This window comes from Oncorhynchus nerka, linkage group LG4 (assembly GCF_034236695.1).
Source record: "Oncorhynchus nerka isolate Pitt River linkage group LG4, Oner_Uvic_2.0, whole genome shotgun sequence".
Classification (NCBI taxonomy): Eukaryota; Metazoa; Chordata; class Actinopteri; order Salmoniformes; family Salmonidae; genus Oncorhynchus; species Oncorhynchus nerka.
This window is the reverse complement of record NC_088399.1, coordinates 12501427-12524717: the sequence shown is the minus strand read 5'-3', so window position 1 is coordinate 12524717 and position 23291 is coordinate 12501427. Positions and strand designations below refer to the sequence as shown.

The window sequence follows — 23291 nt, the reverse complement described above, 5'->3', positions numbered from 1 at the left end:
AATGCGGTGTTTCGCGCAAATGCCGCCATCTATCCATGGTTTCTGGTTAGGGTAGGTTAATAGTCACATTATCGCCAATGCACTTCCTTATAAACTCACTCACCGAACCATTGTATAATTCAATGTTATTCTCTGAGGCTGCCCGGAACATTTCCCAGTCCGCGTGTTCAAAACAATCTTGAAGCCGATTCGTCAAACCAGAGTTGAATAATTCTTGTCACTCGGACAACATATCCCGAGAGAGCCATGTTTCCGTGAAACAGATAATTTTACAATCTCTGATGTCTCTCTGGAAAGCAATCCTTGCCCTAATTATGTCTACCTTGTTGTCTAGAGACTGGATATTGGCAAGTAATATAATCGCAAGCGGTGGGTGGTGTGCACGCCTATGAAGTCAGACCAGGAGGCTGCTCCATCTACCTCTTCTGTGGCGACGTTGTTTTGGGTCGGCCTCTGGGATTAGATCCATTGTCCTAGAAGGTCATATTCCTGGTTGAAATGTTGGTAAGTTGACGTCACTCTGATATCTTGGCTGTATGTATTAACATTTTCTGCGCTAACAGTGTAAGAAATGATCGGCGCCATCAGTCGGCGCCATCTTGCTAATGCTACGGACAACAAACACAATTGCATTTTATCGATGGCAATTTGAATGCACAGAGATACCATGAAGAGATCCTGAGGCCCATTGTCGTGCCATTCATCTGCCTCCATCACCTCATGTTTCAGCATGATAATGCATGGCCCAATGTCGAAAGGATCTGTACACAATTCCTGGAAGCTAAAAATGTCCCAGTTCTTCCATGGCCTGCATACTCAGACATGTCACCCATTGAGGATACTCTGGGTCGTTGTGTACAACAGCGTGTTCAAGTTCCCTCCAATAACCATCAACACAATCAGCAACACCGTAACGTAACAAAATGTGGAAAAAGTCAAGGGGTCTGAATACTTTCCGTAGACACTGTATGCAAAGGAGATGTCTGAGGCAAATGGTGGTCACACCATATACTGGTTTTCTGATCCACCTTTATTTAAGGTATTTTTGTTCAGTATAGAACATGGAAAGTAAATGTGTTCTTATGACCGTTTTAATAGTTTAAAAAATGCAATGCAAAGTTAACGTAAAAACATAATAAAAACAAGATAAAAGCTGTATGGTAATTCCTGAACGTGACAGAGGTGTAGACTCCTGAAGGAATTTGGTTGAAGGAAGATTAAGGAAGGTTTCGTTAGAAAGACCAGACATTCTCTCACTTTTAGAATCAATCACATTTTTTTTATTTTTTGGTCGTCAAAACTATGGTTGATTTCAATAGCTATACAGCAAGCTTTTGAAACATTAAAGATATGAAATATATTGATCAAAGGTTATTGTGTGATTGTCATGTTCAACCATTAGTCATCATATGTGGACCATTCTCTTTTTCATAGTGCTTCTGAACTTTGACACACCACCACCAAAGGACTGGGTGGCCATAGAAAAATTACACTGTATCACAACAAGGGTCCTTTCTATGTGAATTATAGTGTTTTAGTATTAGTAGGGTTTTAGTCAGTGAATACTTCCTTCCAGTACTGCTCCACAGTGAAATTCTTGTTCCTCTCAGCCAAGTGACGCAATGCCCTAGCCTCTTTCTTGGACTGCTCGTAACTGGCCGTCCAAATTCCTCGCAAAGATGTCCGCTTTCTAGGGCCTGAAGCAAAGTCAAATACCCTCGGAAGTGGACACTTTAGGTGGTTTCCCTCTGCTTGCCAGATTTTAGGAACAAGGCCCTGTTTGGGAAGCAGAAATGTTACTATATTGGCACACTAGAAAAACACAATACTGGTGCAGGTCTATTTCATACTAGCTTGAATATTATTATTATTAACACAATATTGTGTTACAGTCTTGTAATGTTAATAATTTAAAGCCGAATGTATTTTTTATTGTGTGTATGGACCATGGGATAACTAGCTGTCACGATGGAGTCAGCTAATGGGGATCCAAATTAAGATTCTGTATAATCAACAATTTACAGTCAAACTAATCATATTGTCAAAACCATTGACACACCAAGTAAATTGTAGTCAAAAGGAATTAGTAACCTTATCATCAGATGTCACAAATAAAACAGTTCAGTTCTTGTTACCTTTTTCTGTCTGTCGATGTTCTCCCACACCCTGCTGCACACCATGCACTCAAACACATCTATGTAGTTCTCCTGTGTCAGATCCTGGACACCCCATGGGCGTTCCTTCAGCTCCTTTACCAACTCCAGGTTGGAGACTTCACGCTTCAACTTCCACTCCAGATAAGTGGCATACTCCTCGTCGTCCTCATCTAGTCTTTTCAGATACAGAGCCAGTTTTTCAGGGGGCTCGTCTGGGTCGACTACCACCGCACTACTGTTGCTCGGCAGCCATTGCCGAACATTGGGAGCACCGTAATACACAGGAACCACCCCAAGCTTGAGAGGCCTCCATAGTTTCTCGGTGATGTAGTCGTCACAGACGGCGTTCTCAAAGGCCAGAATGAATTTGTACTGGGCCAGGATCTGGTAGAAGGCCTGCTCCTCCATGGCAATCGAGTCCCTCAGATGGGAAGGCAGGTCTTTGTTGTGGAGGCATTGTCCATAGGAATCAACCCTGATGTGCTTCATTAACTCACTCACATAGGCGTCCCGGTCCGACGGAGGGTCGCAGTCTGACTGGACGTACACCACCGGGGCTAGTGTTTTCCTCAGCTCGTTCTTCTGGTTGAGGGACACCAGGTAGGTCTGGGAGGTCAGGACCTCCAGGTTCTCCAGGTACTGGGAGGTGAGGGGCAGCTGGGAGTGCTGGCTGAAAGTGGCCGTGTGGTTAAAGAGGGTGATGACGGGCTCGTGGAAGAGCTTGTAGTTGTTTTTGGGCGACTCCTCGTGAAACAAGGCCCACTGGTGGTGCTCTCTCCTCGGCAGAGGAAGACTCTCAATGCTGAAATCGGTGCCTGGTTTGATTCAAGATGGTTGGAAAGGGGAAACATTAGTATAGAGATTATATGTCTTGAATGTGAAAGGTCAGCACATCGAATGCAATGCTGACCATTTTGCTTATATGTTTTATATTCTTCCTTGTCTAAGATGACAGACATATTACTCTGGGATCTGAACAATGATGAAGTAACAGTTGTATGTCGTTCTGCCTTGCAGTGTTTATAATAGGAGATGCCAGGTATTTTGTTGTCATCAGAAATGTTCAAATCAATGTGTCTCGGATATCTTCTTAAATCGGGTGCACTTCTGTCCTCTTCTAGGCTGTCGATATATATAGGAAATCCTCAATGAGAAGGTTATTATCAAATCAAATTCTATTCGTCACAGACCTTACCGTGAAATGCTTACTTACAAACCCTTAACCAATAATACAGTTCACGAAATAGTAAAACATGAAATAAGGCTATATACAGGGGGGTAGGGGTAAAGTGACTATGAATGTAGGTGGGGGGGGTCAATGTAAATAGTCTGGGTGGCCATTTGATGAATTGTTCAGCAGTCTAATGGCTTGGGGGTAGAAGCTGTTAAGGAGCAGCTGTTAATATACTCTAATAAGACATACAGTGGGGCAAAAAAGTATTTAATCAGCCACCAATTGTGCAAGTTCTCCCACTTAAAAAGATGAGAGAGGCCTGTAATTTTCATCATAGGTACACTTCAACTATGACAGACAAAATGAGAAAGAAAATCCAGAAAATCACATTGTAGGATTTTTTATTCATTAATTTGCCAATTATGGGGGAAAATAAGTATTTGGTCACCTACAAACAAGCGGTTAAATATTTTAGTTTTAAATAAAATTCCCCAGAGACCAAGCCCAAATCTCCGTAATTTGCGTGAAGATGGAAATACAGAGGGTGGAGGTCTGGGTGCCTTGTGAGAATTTGTTGGCGAATGAATTATTAGCCAACGTACAATCATTGGAAAACAAACTGGATGATCTACGATTAAGACTAAGGGGACATTAAAACTGTAATACCTTATGTTTCACAGAGACGATGTGGATAATACAGAGCTGTCTGGCTTCTCCGTGTTTCGGCAGGACAGAGCAGCTACGTCTGATAAGATGTGTCTATTTGTCAACAACAGCTTGTGCGCGATGTCTAACATTAAGGAAGTCTCAAGGTACTAGTCGCCTGAGGTAGAGTACCTCATGATAAGCTGTAGACCACAATATCTATATTATTCATAGCCATCTATTTACCACCACAAACCGATGCTGGCGCTAAGACCACTCATGGTGGCCGGGGACTTTAATACAGGCAAACAAATCAGTTTTACCTCATTTCTACCAGCATGTCACATGTGCAACCAGAGGAAAAAAATGACTCAAGACCACCTTCACTCCACACACAGAGATGCATACAAAGCTCTCCGTCGCCCTCCATTTGGCAAATCTGACCATAATTCGATTCTCCTGATTCCTGCTTACAAGAAGGAAGTACCAGTGACTCACTCAATAAGGAAGTGGTCAGATGAAGCAGATGATACACTACAGGACTGTTTGGCAAGCACAGACAGGAATATGTTCAGGGATTCATTCAATGGCATTGAGGAGTATACCACCTCAGTCACCGGGTTTATCAATAAGTACATTGATGACATTTCCCAACCAAAAGCTATGGATTACAGGCAACGTCCGTACCGAGCTAAAGGCTAGAGCTGCCGCTTTCAAGGAATGGGACACTTATCCGGACGCTTATAAGAAATCCCACTACGCCCTCAGACGAACTATCAAACAGGCAAAAGGTCAACACAGGACTAAGATTGAACCCTACTACACCGGCTCTGACACTCGTCGGATGTGGCAGGGCTTGCAAACTATTACGGACTACGAAGGGAAACCCAGACGGCGAGCTGCCCAGTGATGCAAGCCTACCAGACGAGCTAAATGCCTTTTATGTGTGATCACGCTCTCCATAGCTGATGTGAGCAAGACCTTTAAACAGGTCAACATTTACAAAGCTGCGGGGCCAGACGGATTACCAGGATGTGTACTCCGAGCATGCGCAGACCAACTGGCAAGTACCTTCACTGACATTTTCAACCTCTCCCTGTTTCAAACAGACCACCATAGTTCCTGTGCCCAAAAAAGTGAAGGTAACCTGCCTAAATGATTACGTCGGTAGCCATGAAGTGCTTTGAAAGGCTGGTCATGGCTCACATCCATCATGCCAGAAACCCTAGACGCACTCCAATTCGCATACCGCCCCAACAGATACACAGATGACCCAATCTCAATTGCACTCCACACTGCCTTTTCCCACCTGGACAAAAGGATGTGTGAGAATGTGAGAATGCTATTCATTGACTACAGCTCAGCATTCAACACCATTGTGCCCACCAAGATCATCACTAAGCTAAGGACTCTGGGACTAAACACCTCCCTCTGCAACTGGATCCTGGACTTCCTGATGTGCCGCCCCTAGGTGGTAAGGGTAAACAACAACACATCTGCCATGCTGATCCTCAACACTTGGGCACCTCAGGGGTGCGTGCTTAGTCCCCTCCTGTACTACCTGTTCACCCATGACTGCATGGCCAAGCACGACTCCAACACCAGTTCGCTGATGACACAAAAGTGGTAGGCCTGATCACTGACAACGATGAGACCGCCTATAGGGAAGAGGTCAGAGACCTGACAGTGTGGTGCCAGGACAACAACCTCTCAATGTGAGCAAGACAAAGGAGCTGATCGTGGACTATTGGAAAAGGAGGGCCGAACATAGACGGGACTGAAGTGAAGTGGGTCGAGAGTTTCAAGTTCCTTGGTGTCCACATCACCAAAAAACTATCATGGTCAAAACACACCAAGACAGTTGTGAAGAGGCCACGACAACACATTTTCCCCCTCAGGAGACTGAAAAGATTTGGGATGGGTCCCCAGATCCTCAAAAAGTTGCACCATAGAGAGCATCCTGACCGGTTGCATCACCGCCAGGTATGGCAACTGCTGAACAACTAAACTAATCAAATGGCGCAACAGAGGGTAGTGCGTACGGCCAAGTACATTTATTTTTTATTTTACCTTTATTTAACTAGGCAAGTCAGTTAAGAACAAATTCTTATTTTCAATGACGGCCTAGGAACAGTGGGTTAACATTCAGGGGCAGAACGACAGATTTGTACCTTGTCAGCTCGGGGGTTTGAACTTGCAACCTTCCGGTTACTAGTCCAACGCTCTAACCACTACCCTGCCGCCCCACATCACTGGGGCCAAGCTTCCTGACATCCAGGACCTATATACTAGGCGGTGTCAGAGGAAGGCCTACATATTTTTCCAAAAGTCCATTCACCCTAGTCATAGACTGTTCTCTCTGCTACCGCACAGCAAGCGGTACCAGAGTGCCAAGTCTTGGACCAAAAGGCTCCTAAACAGCTTCTATCCCCAAGCCATAAGACTGCTGAACCACTAAACTAATAAAATGGCCACTGGGACTATTTACATTGACCCCCCTTTGTTTTGACACTACTGCTACTCGCTGTTTATTATCTATGCATAGTCACGTTACAAATTACCTTGACCAACTTGTACCCCTGCATATTGACTCAGTACCGGTACACCTGTATAGAGCCTCGTTACTGTTATGTAAATGTTTTGTGTTACTTTTTGATTGATGAGATATTTTTTACTTTAGTTTATTTAGTAAATATTTTATTATTATTGATTATATATTTAATATTTGTAAGTATATTTCTGGAACTGGTTAAGGGCTTATAAGTAAGCATTTCACAGTAAGGTCTACACCTGTTGTCTTCGAATCATGTGACGAATAACATTTTATTTGATAAGTTCATTGGAGTTAACTGTACCTCAGAAATTGCAGCCCAAATAAGTAACAGACACATCTCAACACGAACTGTTTATAGGAGACTGGCCATGGTCGAATTGCTGCAAACAAACCACTACTAAAGGACAACAATAAGAAGATACTTGCTTGGGCCAAGAAACACAAGCAATGGACATTATACCTGTGGAAATCTGTCCTTTGCTCTGATAAGTCCAAATTGGAGATTTTTGGTTCCAACCGCCATGTCTTTGTGAGACGCAGAGTAGATTAACAGATTATCGCTGTATATGTGGTTCCCACCATGAAGCATGGAAGAGGTGGTGTAATGGTGCCTTGCTGGTGACACTGTCTGTGATTTATTTAGAATTCAAGGCACACTTAACCAGCATGGCTACCACAGAATTATGTAGCGAACGCCATCCCATCTGGTTTGCGCTTAGTGGGACAATAATTTGTTTTTCAACAGGACAATGACCCAAACCACACCTCCAGGCTGTGTAAAGGCTATTTGACCAAGAAGGAGAGTGATGGAGTACAGCATCAGATGACCTGGCCTCCACAATCACCCGACCGCAAACCCAATTGAGATGGTTTGGGATGAGTTGAACCGCAGAGTGAAGGAAAAGCAGTCAACAAGTCTCTCAAGACTGTTGGAAAAGCATTCGTCATGAAGCTGGTTGGGAGAATGACACAAGAGTCTGCAAAGCTGTCAAAGGGTGGCTACTTTAAAAGATCTCAAATATAAAATATATTTTGATTTGTTTAACACTTTTTTGGTTACTACATGATTCTATATGTGTTATTTCATAGCTTTGTTGTCTTCACTATTATTCTACAATGTAGAAAATAGTACAAATAAAGAAAAACCCTGGAATGAGTAGGTGTGTTCAAACTTTTGATTGGTCCTGTATATCAGAAATCCTCAATGAGAAGGTTAATATTACTGCAATAATAAGCATATGTATGTACACAATGCAAATGGATACATATAACTCTATAGTTCACTCTAAGAAAATGATGGTTAGAACCAAGGTAAGAGGTAAGAACCAAATGTGACTCTGAACATACATTAAACTGCATTGCAATTCCATCAAGAGTTTTTAATGCTATACACATAAGGCAGGCCTAAAGGATATGCAACTATTATCTATCACCAATCACTGTTTCACAATAAGGTGCTCTAGGGTAAACTATATCACTTGGAAACAGTTGAACCAACAGAGTTACTTACAGCTGCAATACCAGGGCCTTCTCTTCAGCTTGGACCCACACAACAATGGCTCCCTCTAGTGTACATTTGATTATGTTTACTCAAATCAAAAAACCTGGTTCCATCCTGACTGTCCCGTATGACATCCATTGAAGAATCAGAGGATGCTAATGGTATAACAAACCATCCATGTAGATGATTACACCACAACAAAGATGGCCGAATCAGTTTTCACTTGCCTGTAACAATGTACTACATTTTGTCCTCCTTCAAGCCTCTTGTCAACTAGGCTAAGTATCATGAAAACAAACAATGAATCTATATCAAACACCATAACAAGTTAAGATAATGATTTACACTTAACTTCAGGAACTATACAGGCCCATACATTGTACATTTTCTAATTGTCAGCTGTTCCTATAGTTTCAACAAATGAATAAAAAATTAAAAGTCTCACCATAGAAAAGGAATGCCTGTGTAGATGGGTGAGAGTAGAGGGTCCTGTTGATGGTGAAGAAGCACTTGTTTGTCCCACACTCTCCTAGTCGGCCAATCTCTCCTGTTAGTGGGGACCACCATACAATGTAAGGGTACTGGCCCTCTGGACCCCCAGGGGAGGTTCTCTCACTGGCCAACAGTCCGCTGCCATGTAAACGATGTCTCCAGCCTGACTCGTGTAGGTCCCTTGGAGGGAGGATGTGTACTGTCCTTTCAAACTGACCAAGCTCCACCACCACCTATGCAAAGACAGAAAATATATATAGTATCTTTTGGGAAATGTAGACCACCTTTTTGACACCACACTGTTTAGGAAGTATATGGATTTTGAACGATTCCATTTTCATGAAGATGTGCAATGCATGTAATAGCATGCACCTCAGCATAAACACACACATGCAGCCTGACAGTAAAACCCCACAAAAGTATGATGATAATACATACAATAATGCATGTATAGCTAAATTAATGAGTTTAAAATACCAATAGACATCTAATTCCATGCATTCTGGAATATACCAGTTACTGATATGGGATTGAGATGGTTAACCAGGTGGGAAAAGATAAGGAAATACCAGAGGTGAAAGAGATTCTAGTTTTCATCCCAGTATTAGTCAGATAGACCAAACAGACCTAGGAACAGAGATTGGGGATGGAATATATTGCGTTTCTGCCCGCAAACAAAATATATTAATCAACACAACTCTCTATATGCAAATGTGTGCGTGCAAAGCGTTTGTTATTATATATGGTGCCACGTTCTTGAAGACACAATGTAAGCACTCCTAGAGCTCTGGAGAAAAATTGATACATTTCACAACGGTGGAAACCATTGGCGTGAAAAGGTCACTACTGTCGTGTACAACTGACAGTGTTTCTGTTCGACCTCGATACTTTTCGTTCATGTCACTGTAACGATAAATACCTGCAGAGTAATCAGAAGGAAAAGTACAGCTGATAGGCAGAGGAAGAAAACAAAAAGTTTCCTCAAAGAAACTATTGAAAGTCTTGCCATCTTTCGACTATTGAGCATCACGCAGGGAAAAACTACTTGCTAAAACTCATATTCAAATGTCCCCCTGTTCAGTGGCGTTTCTAAAAATTATTTAAAATTGTTTAATTGTATTGTTAATAGTGAATAGCTTGTTTTGAAGTAGCGGAGATGCACGCGGCCATTTTCCATATTTGTGTTGACAATGAGGGGATTCGATTATCTGGCCTGGGTTATCAACGGTTTGAAAAATGATAGCATTCGTTTTGGAACCGGGCTGCCTCCTGGGTGTGAGCCACGTGCCCGGTTCAAAATCCACTCGAGAAATCGGCTCAAAACAAAAGTAATGTAGGCTAGGCTATATTAGGCATGTTGAGTAATGAGTAGGAATCTGTGTTTTCATATTCAAAAATGATTGCTTAAAAAAAAATGCTTTATCTGCCTTCCCAATGAAAACTAGTTTGAACATTCTACCATATATTTCACAGAAAATATATATTGTATGTTTCTGGAAGATGTACCATGCTGCCTTGTTGACAACCTAACCGAGCGGTGCAGATTACTGTTGCATTTGAGAAGGGCGCTCCTCCCTCGCCGCTTTTGGCCGCTCACATCACGGGCCATATACCGGTGCACCGCGGCTCAGGTTCATAAAGCTCCCTCAGCAGCTTCAGAAACATCAGGGGAGGTCCCAAATCTCATTGGTTATTGTACCCTTCCATCAATCAGAGACATCCTAGGAGTCTGATATGCTTGTGCAACAGGCTAAATGAACACATCAACATACATACATGAATATAAATTTGCGTGAAATAGTACAAATACATTAAATGAGGCGTATAAGTAATTTTACATAAAGGTGTCTTTATTAATCAATCTATGCTTTTGGGGGGTGAGGACAAATACATAACTCGGATGTATGATAGGGCATACTATGAAATGTTGGTAAAAATCCGGAAAAATTATATTCAGTTGTATTACAGTAGTTATATTGCACTACTTTCCGGGTGCAAGCTGTTGTTTTTCAGCCTAAATATTTGCTCCAGTGCCCATGTTAAGGATGCCACAACGCTTGCTTAGCGAGTACCGCTTCCCCCTGATTCAGCTCATACCACGACTCGAAATCAGGACCTCCTGAAGTGTCCCAACCCATCTCACTATGGAAATGGCCTTCTTGAATGGATCAAGGGGCGACACTTCATGCTGATGAGTGATTTTCACAGATCCAATCTGCTACACCAATCTATTTGGAGACCTACCTAGTGTCCACTTTAGATTTAATCAGTCCATGTGTGGGTTGGTTCTTTACAAGACCTTCACCTTCTCTTTCACATTTTTTTTTCACTTTATGTAGGCCTTTTGTACATGTGAAATGGTTTTCTTTGTCTGCTCCAGATGTCTCCCTCTTAGAGCCAAAGTATTGCGGAAGAGGAGCGGTAACATTTTAACGTTTTAACAGCGTTAACATAACAAGTCATTTCCGATCGAGCCAACATATGCATCGTTGACCTTGAATACGGTCTCGGCGACCACGGGAACATTGCCTTTAATTGTCAATGGCACTATAAAGCGGATCTTCAGCTTGGCGGATTGAATTAGAGCCCTTTCTCTCCTTTCCTCTATTGAGCTCTAAATCCCAAATCATTTTTGATAACACGAAACAGGTCCACCTGAAACGTGAGATGAGAAAAATATTGTCCAGAGATCTAGTCTTTCTATATACAGTATAGGTATTTGTTCATGTGTATTCTGTCAAATGTTTGCCTTTATTTAAGAAGAGACTGTAAGAAAATGAGAGGTGTGAGACCACAGATGTAAATAAAGTGAATCAACAAAACAAATGCTGGGAACAGCACAAACCATTTTACACAATCAACAGTTTTCAGCAAATTTACACTCTAATTTTACTCATGGCATGAAATCTGATTGAACTCTAAAATATGTTTGATGTAATGTCTTCCACTTAACAGAAACAGAATGGGAGGGGTAATTGACATCCTTTTTTTCTGTGTCCTAACTGATCTTTTCACCGAAATATTCTTCCCAGTATCCTAACTGACCTCTTCACTTGTTTATTTATATCTGTCCAGTGTCCTAGCTGACCTCTTCACCTCTTAATTTAAACTACATGACCAAAAGTATGTGGACACCTGCTCGTGGAACATCTCATTCCATAATCATGGGCATTAATATGGAGTTGGTCCCCCCTTTAGGTGCCATAACAGCCTCCACTCTTCTGGGAAGGCTTTCCATCGGATGTTTGCGTGGACTTGCTTCCATTCAGCCACAGGAGCATTAGTGAGGTCGGGCACTAATGTTGGGCGATTAGTCCTGGCCTGCAATCGGAGATCAAATATCTCCCAAAGGTGTTCACTGGGGTTGAGGTCAGGGCTCTGGCCAGTCAAGTTCTTCTGCACTGATCTCGACAAACCATTTCTGTATGGACCTCGCTTTATGCACGGATACATTGTCATGCTGAAACAGGAAAGGGCTTTCCCCAAACTGTTGCCACAAAGTTGGAAGCACAGAATCATCGAGAATGTCATTGTATTCTGGAGCGTTAAGATTTCCCCTCACTGAGGGGCCTAGCCCAAACAGGAAAAACAGCCCCAGACCAATATTCCTCCTCCTTTACAGTGGGCACTATGCATTAGGGCAGGTAGCGTTCTCCTGGCATCCGCCAAACCCAGGTTCGTCTGTCGGACTGCCAGATGGTGAAGCGTGATTCATCACTCCAGCAAGTTTTACACCACTCCAGACAACGCTTGGCATTGCGCATGGTGATCTTAGACTTGTGTATGGCTAAACGGCCATGGAAACACATTTCATGAAGCTCCTGACGAACAGTTATTGTGCTGACATTGCTTTCCGAGGCAGTTTGGAACTCAGTAGTGAGTGTTACAACCGAGGACAGATTAATTTTACGTGCTATGCGGTTCAGTACTCAGCGGGCCGTTCTATGAGCTTGTGTGGCCTACAACTTCGCGGCTGAGCCGTTGTTGCTCCACTTAACTTAATTTCCACTTAACAATAACAGCACTTACAGTTGACCGGGGCAGCTTAGCAGGGCAAAAATGTAACTAACTGACTTGTTGGAAAGGTGGCATCTTATGACGGTGCTACGTTGAAAGTCACTGAGGCCATTCTACTGCTAATGTTTGTCTATAGAAATTGCATGACTGTGTGCTGGATTGTATATACCTATCAGCAATGGGTGTAGCTGAAATAGCCGATCCACTAATTTGAAGGGGTGTCCACATACTTTGTATATATAGAGTACAGTGCATTTGGAAAGTATTCAGACCCCTTAACTTTTTCCACATTTTGTTACGTTATAGATTTATTTTAAAATTGATTAAATACCCCCCACCCCCTCAATATACACGCAATACCCCATAATGACAAAGGAAAAACTGTTTTTTTAAACAAATTTATAATAGTGAAGACATCAACCTCTTCAATAACACACACGGAATCATGTAGTAACCAAAAATGTGTTAAACAAATCAAAATATATTTTAGATTCTTCAAAGTAGCCACTCTTTGCCTTGATGACAGCTTTGCACACTCTTGGCATTCTCTCAACAGCTGCAGGAGGGACTGGTGCACTTCACAAAATAGATGGCATCATGAGGTAGGGAAATTATGTGGATATATTGAAGCAACATCTCAAGACATCAGTCAGGAAATTAAAGCTTGTTCTCAAATGGGTCTTCCAAATGGACAATGACACCAAGCATACTCCCAACGTTGTGGCAAAATGGCTTAAGGACATCAAAGTCAAGGTATTGGAGTGGCCATCAATCCTATAGAACATTTGTGAGCAGAACAGAATAACTGTGTACGATTAAGGACGCCTACAAACCTGACTCAGTTACAGCAGCTCTGTCAGGAGGAATGGGCCAAAATTCAGCCAACTTATTGTGGGAAGCTTGTGGAAGGCTACCTGAAACATTTGAACCCAGTTAAACAAGTTAAAGGCAATGCTACCAAATACTAATTGAGTGTATGTAATCTTCTGACCCACTGGTTATGTGATGAAAGAAATAAAAGCTGAAATAAATCATTCTCTACAACTATTCTGACATTTCATATTCTTAAAATAAGTGGTGATCATAACTGACCCAAGACAGGACATTTTTACTGGGATTAAATGTCAGGAATTGTGAAAAACTGAGTTTTAATGTATTTGGCTAAGGTGTATGTGTAAGCTTCCGACTATATATATATATATATATATATATATATGTGTGTATATATAAAAATCTGAAATCACAATTACATAAGTATTCAGACCCTTTACTCAGTACTTTGTTGAAGCACCTTTTGCAGCGATTACAGCCTCAAGTCTTCTTGGGTATGATGCTACAAGCTTGGCACACCTGTCTTTGGGGAGTTTCTCCCATTCGCGTCTTCAGATCGTCTCAAGATCTGTCAGGTTGGATGGGGAGCGTCGCTGCACAGCTCTTTTTAGGTCTCTCCAGAGATGTTCGATGGGGTTCAAGTCCAGGTTCTGGCTGGACCACTTAAGGAAATTCAGAGGCTTGTCCCCTAGCCACTCCTGCGTTGTCTTGGCTGTGTGCTTAGGGTCGTTGTCCTGTTGGAAGGTGAACCTTCACCCCCAGTCTGAGGTCCTGAGCACTCTGGAGTAGGCTTTCATCAAGGATCTCTCTGTACTTTGCTCCATTCATCTTTCCCTCGATCCTGACTAGTCTCCCAGTCCCTGCCGCTGAATAACATCCCCACAGCATGATGCTACCGCCACCATACTTCACCGTAGGGATGGTGCCAGGTTTCCTTCAGATGTGATGCTTGGCATTCAGGCCAAAGAGTTCAATTTTGGTTTCATCAGACCAGAGAATCATATTGTTGGTTTGAGAGTCTTTAGGTGCCTTTTCGCAAACTCCAAGCGGGCTCTACCATAAAGGCCTGCCCAGTGTCCTAATTGACCTCTCCACCTCTTAAAAAAAAAATATCTGAGTGGGTTGAGTCACTGATGTGATATTCCTGTCTGGGTTGGCGCCCCGCCTTGGGTTGTGCCGTGACAGAGATCTTTGTGGGCTATACTCGGCCTTGTCTCAGGATGGTAAGTTGGTGGTTGAAGATATCCCTCTAGTGGTGTGGGGGCTGTGCTTTGGCATAGTGGGTGGGGTTATATCCTTCCTGTTTGGCCCTGTCCGGGGGTGTCCTCGGATGGGGCCACAGTGTCTCCGTGTCGGGGGGCTAGGGTCAGTTTGTTATATCTGGAGTACTTCTCCTGTCCTATTCGGTGTCCTGTGTGAATTTAAGTGTGCTCTCTCTAATTCTCTTTTTCTCTCTTTCTTTCTCTCTCTCGGAGGACCTGAGCCCTAGCACCATGCCTCAGGACTACCTGACATGATGACTCCTTGCTGTCCCCAGTCCACCTGGCCGTGCTGCTGCTCCAGTTTCAACTGTTCTGCCTTATTATTATTTGACCATGCTGGTCATTTATGAACATTTGAACATCTTGGCCATGTTCTGTTATAATCTCCACCCGGCACAGCCAGAAGAGGACTGGCCACCCCACATAGCCTGGTTCCTCTCTAGGTTTCTTCCTAGGTTTTGGCGTTTCTAGGGAGTTTTTCCTATCCACCGTGCTTCTACACCTGCATTGCTTGCTGTTTGTGGTTTTAGGCTGGGTTTCTGTACAGCACTTTGAGATATCAGCTGATGTACGAAGGGCTATATAAATACATTTTATTTTATTTTATCTGTCCAGTGTCCTTACTGACCTCTCCATCTATTTATTTAGATCTGCACAGTGCCAGACAATGGGAATGAGACCATCCATACAATTAACTTTAATATATCTGAATCTATATACGTAAGAAAGCCATGACCCTGGATATACAGTCAGAGCAAACAAGATCATTATTATATAGATTAGTACAGTATATAATCTACCACGTGTAAATTATATTACATGACAATCTTCCAGCAATAAGATAGTTATCTTTCACTTCACTCTTGTATTCTGAATATGACCATTTTGTTATTGCTGCTGTAGTTGAATTGAATAAAGCATGCCATCTCATACATTTTTTCTTATTTGACTTGACACAGCCTGGTCTCATATACTAGACGTAACATAGTAAAAGTAAATCTTGGTCAATCAAATGAGTATAATACTTTATGTTTGGTATGGTTACATAAGACAGATGAGTACTTTAGGCAAAAATGAAAGTAGGGTGGTTGATCGGGGTAGAGGGGTAGGCATATGACGTGAACGTCTAGCAAGCCAAAGGTTGCGAGTTCAAATCTCAACACGGACAACTTTAGCATTTTAGCTAATTATTAACTTTTCAAGAACATAGACGAGGCAGGAAATCCACTAGTAAAAGTCATCGACACAGAAGACAACGAGGCAGGAAATTCACTAGTAAAGGTTATCAACATAGAAGACAACGAGGCAGGAAATTGATAAGAGGAGACAGACTATTACTCTTTGATATTTATTTGATATGATTAATAATATTAATAAATATGATATTTATTGGCTGGTCCCCTCTTAAGATCTGCTTAGAGTGCTGGATGTGTTTGTGTGTGTTAGAGTTCTCATCGGGCTTGAAAATTCGAGCCATCGGGGCTTGAACTGAAGCCTAAGCCCAGGCCCGGTCCAACATCACTGAAATGTAAGCTCAAACCTGAAAAAAAAAGCCAAATTTCATTGATTTAAATAGGTGTTGAGAACAATGCAGCAGAGGAGGATGGCAGTGAAATGTGAGGAGATGAGGAGACAGCCCTTGTCTCAGAAAAGCGAGGAGATAGGAAAACTCACCAAATATTGGAATAAAGTAGGCCAATGCAATTGAAGGCAATGTATAAAATTGTTGCTTATAAGACTACTGAAAGTCATATTTGTATTTATTATGGATCTCCATTGCCAAGGCAGTAGCTACTCTTCCTGGGGTCCAGCAGAATTAAGGCAGTTTATACAATTTAAAACATTACAATACATTCACAGATTTCACAACACACTGTGTGCCCTGAGGCCCCTACTCCACCACTTTCACGTATCTACAGTAATAAATCCATGTGTATGTGTGTGTGTGTGTAGTGCGTATGTTATCGTGTGTGTGTGTATGCATGTGTCTGTGCCTATGTTTGTGTTGCTTCACAGTCCCCGCTCTAACATAAGGTGTTTTTAATCTGTTTTTTAATCTAATTTTACTGCTGCATCAGTTACTTGATGTGGAATAGAATTCCATGTAGTCATGTCTCTATGTAGTACTGTGCGCCTCCTGTCTGAAGAAACCTCTTGTGGCATGTCTTGTGGGGTATGCATGGGTGTGCAAGCTGTGCACCAGTAGTTTAGACAGACAGCTGGGTGCATTCAACATGTCAATACCTCTCACAAACACAAGTAGTGATGAAGTTCATCTCTCCTCCACTTTGAGCCAGGAGAGATTGACATGCATACTATTAATATCAGCTGCCTGTGTAAATCCAAGGGCCAGCCGTGCTGTCCTGTTCTGAGCCAATTGCAATTTTCCTGAGTCCTTTTTCTGTGGCACCTGAGCACACGGCTGAACAGTAGTTAAGGTGCGACAAAACTAGAGCCTGTAGGACCTGCCTTGTGGTTATTATTTGGCTTTATTTTGAACAGACTTCTCCCCATTTTAGCTACTATCAATCAATCAAATGTATTTATAAAGCCCTTTTTACATCAGCCGATGTCACAAAGTGCTATACAGAAACCCAGCCTAAAACCCCAAACAGCAAGCAATGCAGATGTAGAGCACCGTGGCTAGGAAAAACTAATTTGAAAGGCCAGAACCTAGGAAGAAACCTAGAGAGGAACCAGTCTCTGAGGGGTGGTCAGTCCTCTTCTGGCTGTGCCGGGTGGAGATTATAACAGAACATGGCCAAGATGTTCAAACGTTCATAGATGACCTGCAGGGTCAGATAATAATAATCATAGAGGTTGTAGAGGGTGCAACAGGTCAGCACTTCAGGAGTAAATGTCAGTTGGCCTTTTCATCGCCAGTCATTCAGAGTTAGAGACAGTAGGTGCGGTAGAGAGAGGGTCCAAAACAGCAGGTCCGGGACAAGGTAACACGTCCAGTGAACAGGTCAGGGTTCCATAGCCGCAGGCAGAACAGTTGAAACTGGAGCAGCAGCATGACCAGGTGGACAGGGGGCAGCAAGGAGTCATCAGGCCAGGTAGTCCTGAGGCATGGTCCTAGGGCTCAGTCCTCCGAGAGAAGAGAGAGAGAAAGAGATAAAGAGAAAGATAATTAGAGGGAGCATACTTAAATTCACACAGGACACCGGATGAGACAGGATAAATACTCCAGATTTAACAGACTGACCCTAGACCCCTGACACATAAACTACTGCAGCATAAATACTGGAGGCTGAGACAGGAGGAGTTGGGAGACACTGTGGCCCTGTCTGACGATACCTCCGGACAGGGCCAAACAGACAGGATATAACCCCACCAACTTTGCCAAAGCACAGCCCCCACACCACACACTTTCTAGTAGGCTTAAATTGAAGATGTGGCAAGTAGGAGTAGCAATATCGTGTCTGCTATTATCCTCAGTAGTTTTTCATCCAGATTGTCAGACACAGGTTGATAGACAACAATAATTTTTTCACCTCTTCTACACCGACTTTACAGAATTCAAAAGTACAATTATTTTCTTAAAAAATTTGGTCCGATATACTTGGATGTGTAGTGTAAGCATTTGTTTCTGGCATGTCATCCCTAAGTTTGCTTATCTTGAAAAAAGTAATTTAAGTAGTTGGCAATATCAGTGGGCTTTGTGATGAATGAGCTTCTGATTCAATGAATGATGGAGGCGAGTTGGCTTTTTTTTCCCAAAATGTAATTGAAGGTGTAATTGAAGGTGTAATTGAAGGTGCCCCAAAGCTTTTTTCCAATCATTCTTTATATAATTGATCTTTGTTTCATAGTGTAGTTTATTTTTATTTAGTTTAGTCACATGATTTCTAAATTAGCAGTACGTTTGCCAATCAGTTGGGCTGCCAGTCTTATTTGCCATATCTCTTGCCTCATCCCTCTCAACCATTTTTCAATTCCTCATCATTCCAAGGGGATAAAAACGTTTTTTACTGTAATTTTCTTAATGGGTGTGTGCTTATTAGTAACTGGAATGAGCAATTTCATAAATGTGTCAAGTGCAGTGTCTGGTTGCTGCTCATTACACACAACAGACCAGCAAATATTCTTTACATCATCAACATATGAATCACTACAAAACGTATTGTATGACCTCTTATACACTATATTAGACCCAGACTTTGGGACTTTGGTTTTCGTAGATATGGCTATTATATTTTGATCACTACATCCTATGAATTTGGATACTGCTTTAAAGCAAATATCTGCAGCATTAGTAAAGATGTGATTAATGCATGTTGATGATTCAATTCCTGTGCTGTTCGTAACTACCCTGGTAGGTTGACTGACAACCTGAATCAGGTTGCAGGCACTGGTTACAGTTTGAAGTTTTTTCTTGAGTGGGCAGCTTGATGATAGCCGGACGATATTTAATTCACTCAGAAAATATACTTCTCAGTTGATATCATGTACATTATCAAGCATTTCACACATATTATCCAGATACTGACTGTTAGCACTTGGTGGTCTATAGCAGCCAAGAATGGGCTTTAGGTGAGGCAGATGAACCTGTAGCCATATTACTTCAACAGTATTTGACATTAGATCGTTTCTAAGCTTTACAGGAATGTGGTTCTGAATACAGACCGCAACACCACCCCCGTTGGCATTTCTGTCTTTTCGGTAGATGTTTTAACCATGTATTGCTACCACTGAATCGTCAAAGGTATTATCTAAGTGAGTTTCAGAGATAGTCAGAATATGAATGTCATCTATTACAAGCAAGTTAGTAACTTCATAGACCTTGTTTCTAAGGCTACATATGTTAATATGGGCTATTTTTAGCACTTTTCTGGGTTGCTTGATTGTTTTTAATGCTTTACTGGGAAGCTTATCAGAAGTAGACTTACTCATTACTCATTTACATTGGAGTTGACAGTGCAGGGTGAGCTGCAGAAAGTGGTCTTCCTACTAGGACACACCGCCTCAGTGCTAACAGTATTACGGGTTATACACTCTATCGGCAGGATAGAACAGCAGCCTCTGGTAAGACATGGGGCAGGGCCTATGTATATTTGTAAACAATAGCTGATGCACGATATCTAAAGAAGTCTCAAGGTTTTGCTCGCCTGAGGTAGAGAATCTCATGATAAGCTGTAGATCACACTATCTACCAAGATAGTTTTCATCTCTATCTTTCGTAGCTGTCTACATACCACTACAGACCGAGGCTGGCACAAAAACCACACTCAATGAGCTGTATTCCACCATAAGCAAACAGGAAAATGTTCATCCAGAGGTGGCACTCCTAGTGGCCAGGGACTTTAATGCAGGTAAATTTAAATCAGTTTTACCTCATTTATATCAGCATGTTAAATGTGCAACCAGAGGGAAAACCTTTCTAGACCACCTTTACTCCACACACAGAGATGCGTAAAAAGCTCTCCATCGCTCTCCATTTTACAAATCTGACCATAACTCTATGCTCCTGATCCCTGCTTAGAAGCCAAAATTAAAGCAGGAAGCCCCAGTGACTCGGTCTATAAAAAAGTGGTCAGATGAAGCAGATACTAAACTACAGGTCTGTTTTTCTAGCACAGACTGGAATATGTTCCGGGATTCTTCTGGTGGCATTGAGGAGTACACCACATCAGTCACTGGCTTTATCAATAAGTGCATCAAGGACGTTGTCCCCACAGTGACTGTACGTACATACCCCAACCAGAAGCGATGGATTACAGGCAACATTTGCACTGGGCTAAGGGTAGAGCTGGTGCTTTCGGAGAACGGTACTCTAACCCGGAAGCTTATTAGAAATCCTGCTATGTCCTCCGACAAACCATAAAACAGGCAAACGTCAATACAAGACTAAGATCGAATCGTTCTACACCGGCTCCGACGCTCGTCGGATGTGGCAGGGCTTGCAAACTATTACAGACTATAAAGGGAAGCACAGCCGAGAACTGCCCAGTGACACGAGCCTACCCGACAAGGTAAATAGCTTCTATGCTCGCTTCGAGGTAGGTAACACTGAAGCATGCATGAGAGCATCAGCTGTTCCGGAGGACTGTGTGATTACGCTCTCCGCAGTCGATGTAAGTAAGACCTTTAAACAGGTCAACATTCACAAGGCCACTGGGCCAGACGGATTGCCAGGACGTGTACTCTGAGCATGCGCTGAACAACAGGCAAGTGTCTTCACTGACATTTTCAACCTTTCCCTGTCTGAGTTTGTAATACCAACATGTTTCAAGCATACCAACATGTTTCAAGTAGTCCCTGTGCCCAAAAACACTAAGGTAACCTGCCTAAATGACTACCGACCCGTCGCACTCACGTCTGTAGCCATGAAATGCTTTGAAAGGCTGGTCATGGCTCACATCAACACCGTTATCCCAGAAACCCTAGACCCACACCAATTTGCATACCGCGCCAACACATTCACAGATTATGCAATCTCTATTGCACTCCACGCTGACCTTTCTAACCTGGACAAAAGGATTACCTATGTGAGAATGCTATTCATTGACTACAGCTCAGCGTTCAACACTATAGTGCCCTAAAAGCTGATCGCTAAGCTAAGGACCCTGGGACTAAACACCTCCCTCTGCAACTGGATCCTGGACTTCCTGACGGGCCGCCCCAGATGGTAAGGGTGGGTTAGAACACATCCGACATGCTGATCCTCAACACAGGGGCCTCTCAGGGGTGCGGGCTCATTCTTCTCCTGTACTCCCTGTTCACTCGTGACTGCACGGCCAAGCATGACTCCAACACCATCATTAAGTTTGCTGATGACACAACTGATCACCGACAACAATGAGACAGCCTATAGGGAGGAGGTCAAAGACCTGACCGTGTGGTGCAAGGACAACAACCTCTCCCTCAACGTGATCAAGACAAAGGAGATGATTGTGGGCTACAAGAAAAGAAGGACCGAGCAAACCCCCATTCTCATCGATGGGGCTGTAGTGGAGCAGGTTGAGAGCTTCAAGTTCCTTGGCATCCACATCACCAACAAACTAACATGGTCCAGGCACACAAAGACAGTCAGGAAGAGGGCACGACAAAACCTATTCCCCCTCAGAAGACTGAAAAGATTTGGCATGGGTCATCAGATCCTCAAAAGGTTTTACAGCTGCACCATCGAGAGCATCCTGACGGGTTGCATCACTGCCTTTTATGGCAAGGAACTACAGAAGGTAGTGGATACAGCCCAGTACATCACAGGGGCCAAACTTTCTTCCATCTAGGACCTCTATACCAGGCGGTGTCAGAAGAAGGCCCTACAAATTGTCAAAGACTCCAGCCACCCTAGTCATTGTCTGTTCTCTTTGCTACCGCACGGCAAGCAGTACAGGAGCTCCAAGTGTAGGTCCAAGAGGCTTCTAAACAGCTTCTACCCCCAAGCCATAAAACTCCTGAACTCCCCCCCCCCCCCACACACACTGCTGCTACTCTCTGTTATTATCTATGCACGGCCACTTTAATAACTCTACCTACATCTACCTAATTACCTCAATTACCTCAACACCGGTGCCCCCGCACATTGACAAATTGACTACCCCCTGTATATAGCCCCGCTATTGTTATTTACTGCTGCTCTCTAATTATTTGTTATTCTAATCTCTTACAATTTTTTTAGGTTTAGTTTTAAAACTGCATTGTTGGTTAAGGGCTTGTAAGTATGCATTTCACTGTCAGGTCTATTTTCACTGTTGTATTTGGCACATGTGACAAATCAAATTAGATTTGAACATATAATTTTTGTTCTCTATATTTATGTACTTGTATTAATTGACCAATTCGGCACATTTGGGCAAACTTGGTAAAAAATGTTGTGCAGTATTGCAATGCTTCACTGGATCAGTCTGAAACTTTGCCCGTACAAAATCTAAATTGCGCCTAAACTGCAATATTATACTATGGTTTGTCTCTTGCATTTCAAAGAAAACACATTATTTTTTTTGTTTGTATGATCTAATGTGTTATATTCTCTTACATTAATTTCACATTTACGCAAACTTCCAAGCGTTTTCTTTCAAATGGTATCAAGAATATGCATATCCTTGCTTCAGGCCCTGAGCTACAGGCAGTTAGATTTGGGTACAATATTTTTCATTTTAGGCAAAAATGTAAGAAAAGGGTACAATCCTTAACCGTGTGTGGTCAACTAGATGCTAATTATAGCACAGTTTTTATCAATCCAAATGTGGGGTTTGTCTTGATGAATCAACAAATGTCAGATTTTTTATCACTGAATCTCCGCTTGGATGTTTAGTCTGCTAACATTTTACAAATCAAATCAAATGTATTTATATAGCCCTTCATACATCAGCTGATATCTCAAAGTGCTGTACAGAAACTCAGCCTAAAACCCCAAACAGCAAGCAATGCAGGTGTAGAAGCACGTAGGCTAACTGTAGTCTAAGTGGAAGTGAGAGCTCATGATCTTTATTCTAGTTTGGTCATATATCATATCATAGTTTGGTCATGATCATGAACATTTTGCTAGCATTCCGTCACTCAGGGCTCTGCCACACATGTTTAGCAAAAAATGTTTAGCAAAAAATAAATAAAATAAATACATTGCATGTTTTGCATGTTATTTTGGCATTAATACTTGTCACATATTAGTTATCTTAAAATGTCCCCCCCCAAAAGTCTTTGAGTTAAT

The 23291-nt window shown here is 42.4% G+C and overlaps 1 protein-coding gene across 1 annotated transcript; it reads right to left on the bottom strand.

Annotated features, from left to right (window-relative positions):
- Window positions 1-1012: 1012 nt before the first annotated feature.
- Window positions 1013-9700, bottom strand: fut10 (fucosyltransferase 10). Its single transcript, XM_029646884.2, has 4 exons — window positions 9442-9700; window positions 8476-8755; window positions 2136-2971; window positions 1013-1776 (listed from the first exon to the last, which is right to left on the bottom strand). The coding sequence occupies exons 1-4, from the start codon at window positions 9547-9549 to the stop codon at window positions 1552-1554; spliced, it is 1449 nt and encodes a 482-aa protein (XP_029502744.1). The 5' UTR covers window positions 9550-9700; the 3' UTR covers window positions 1013-1551.
- Between the last annotated feature and the right edge of the window lie 13591 nt (window positions 9701-23291).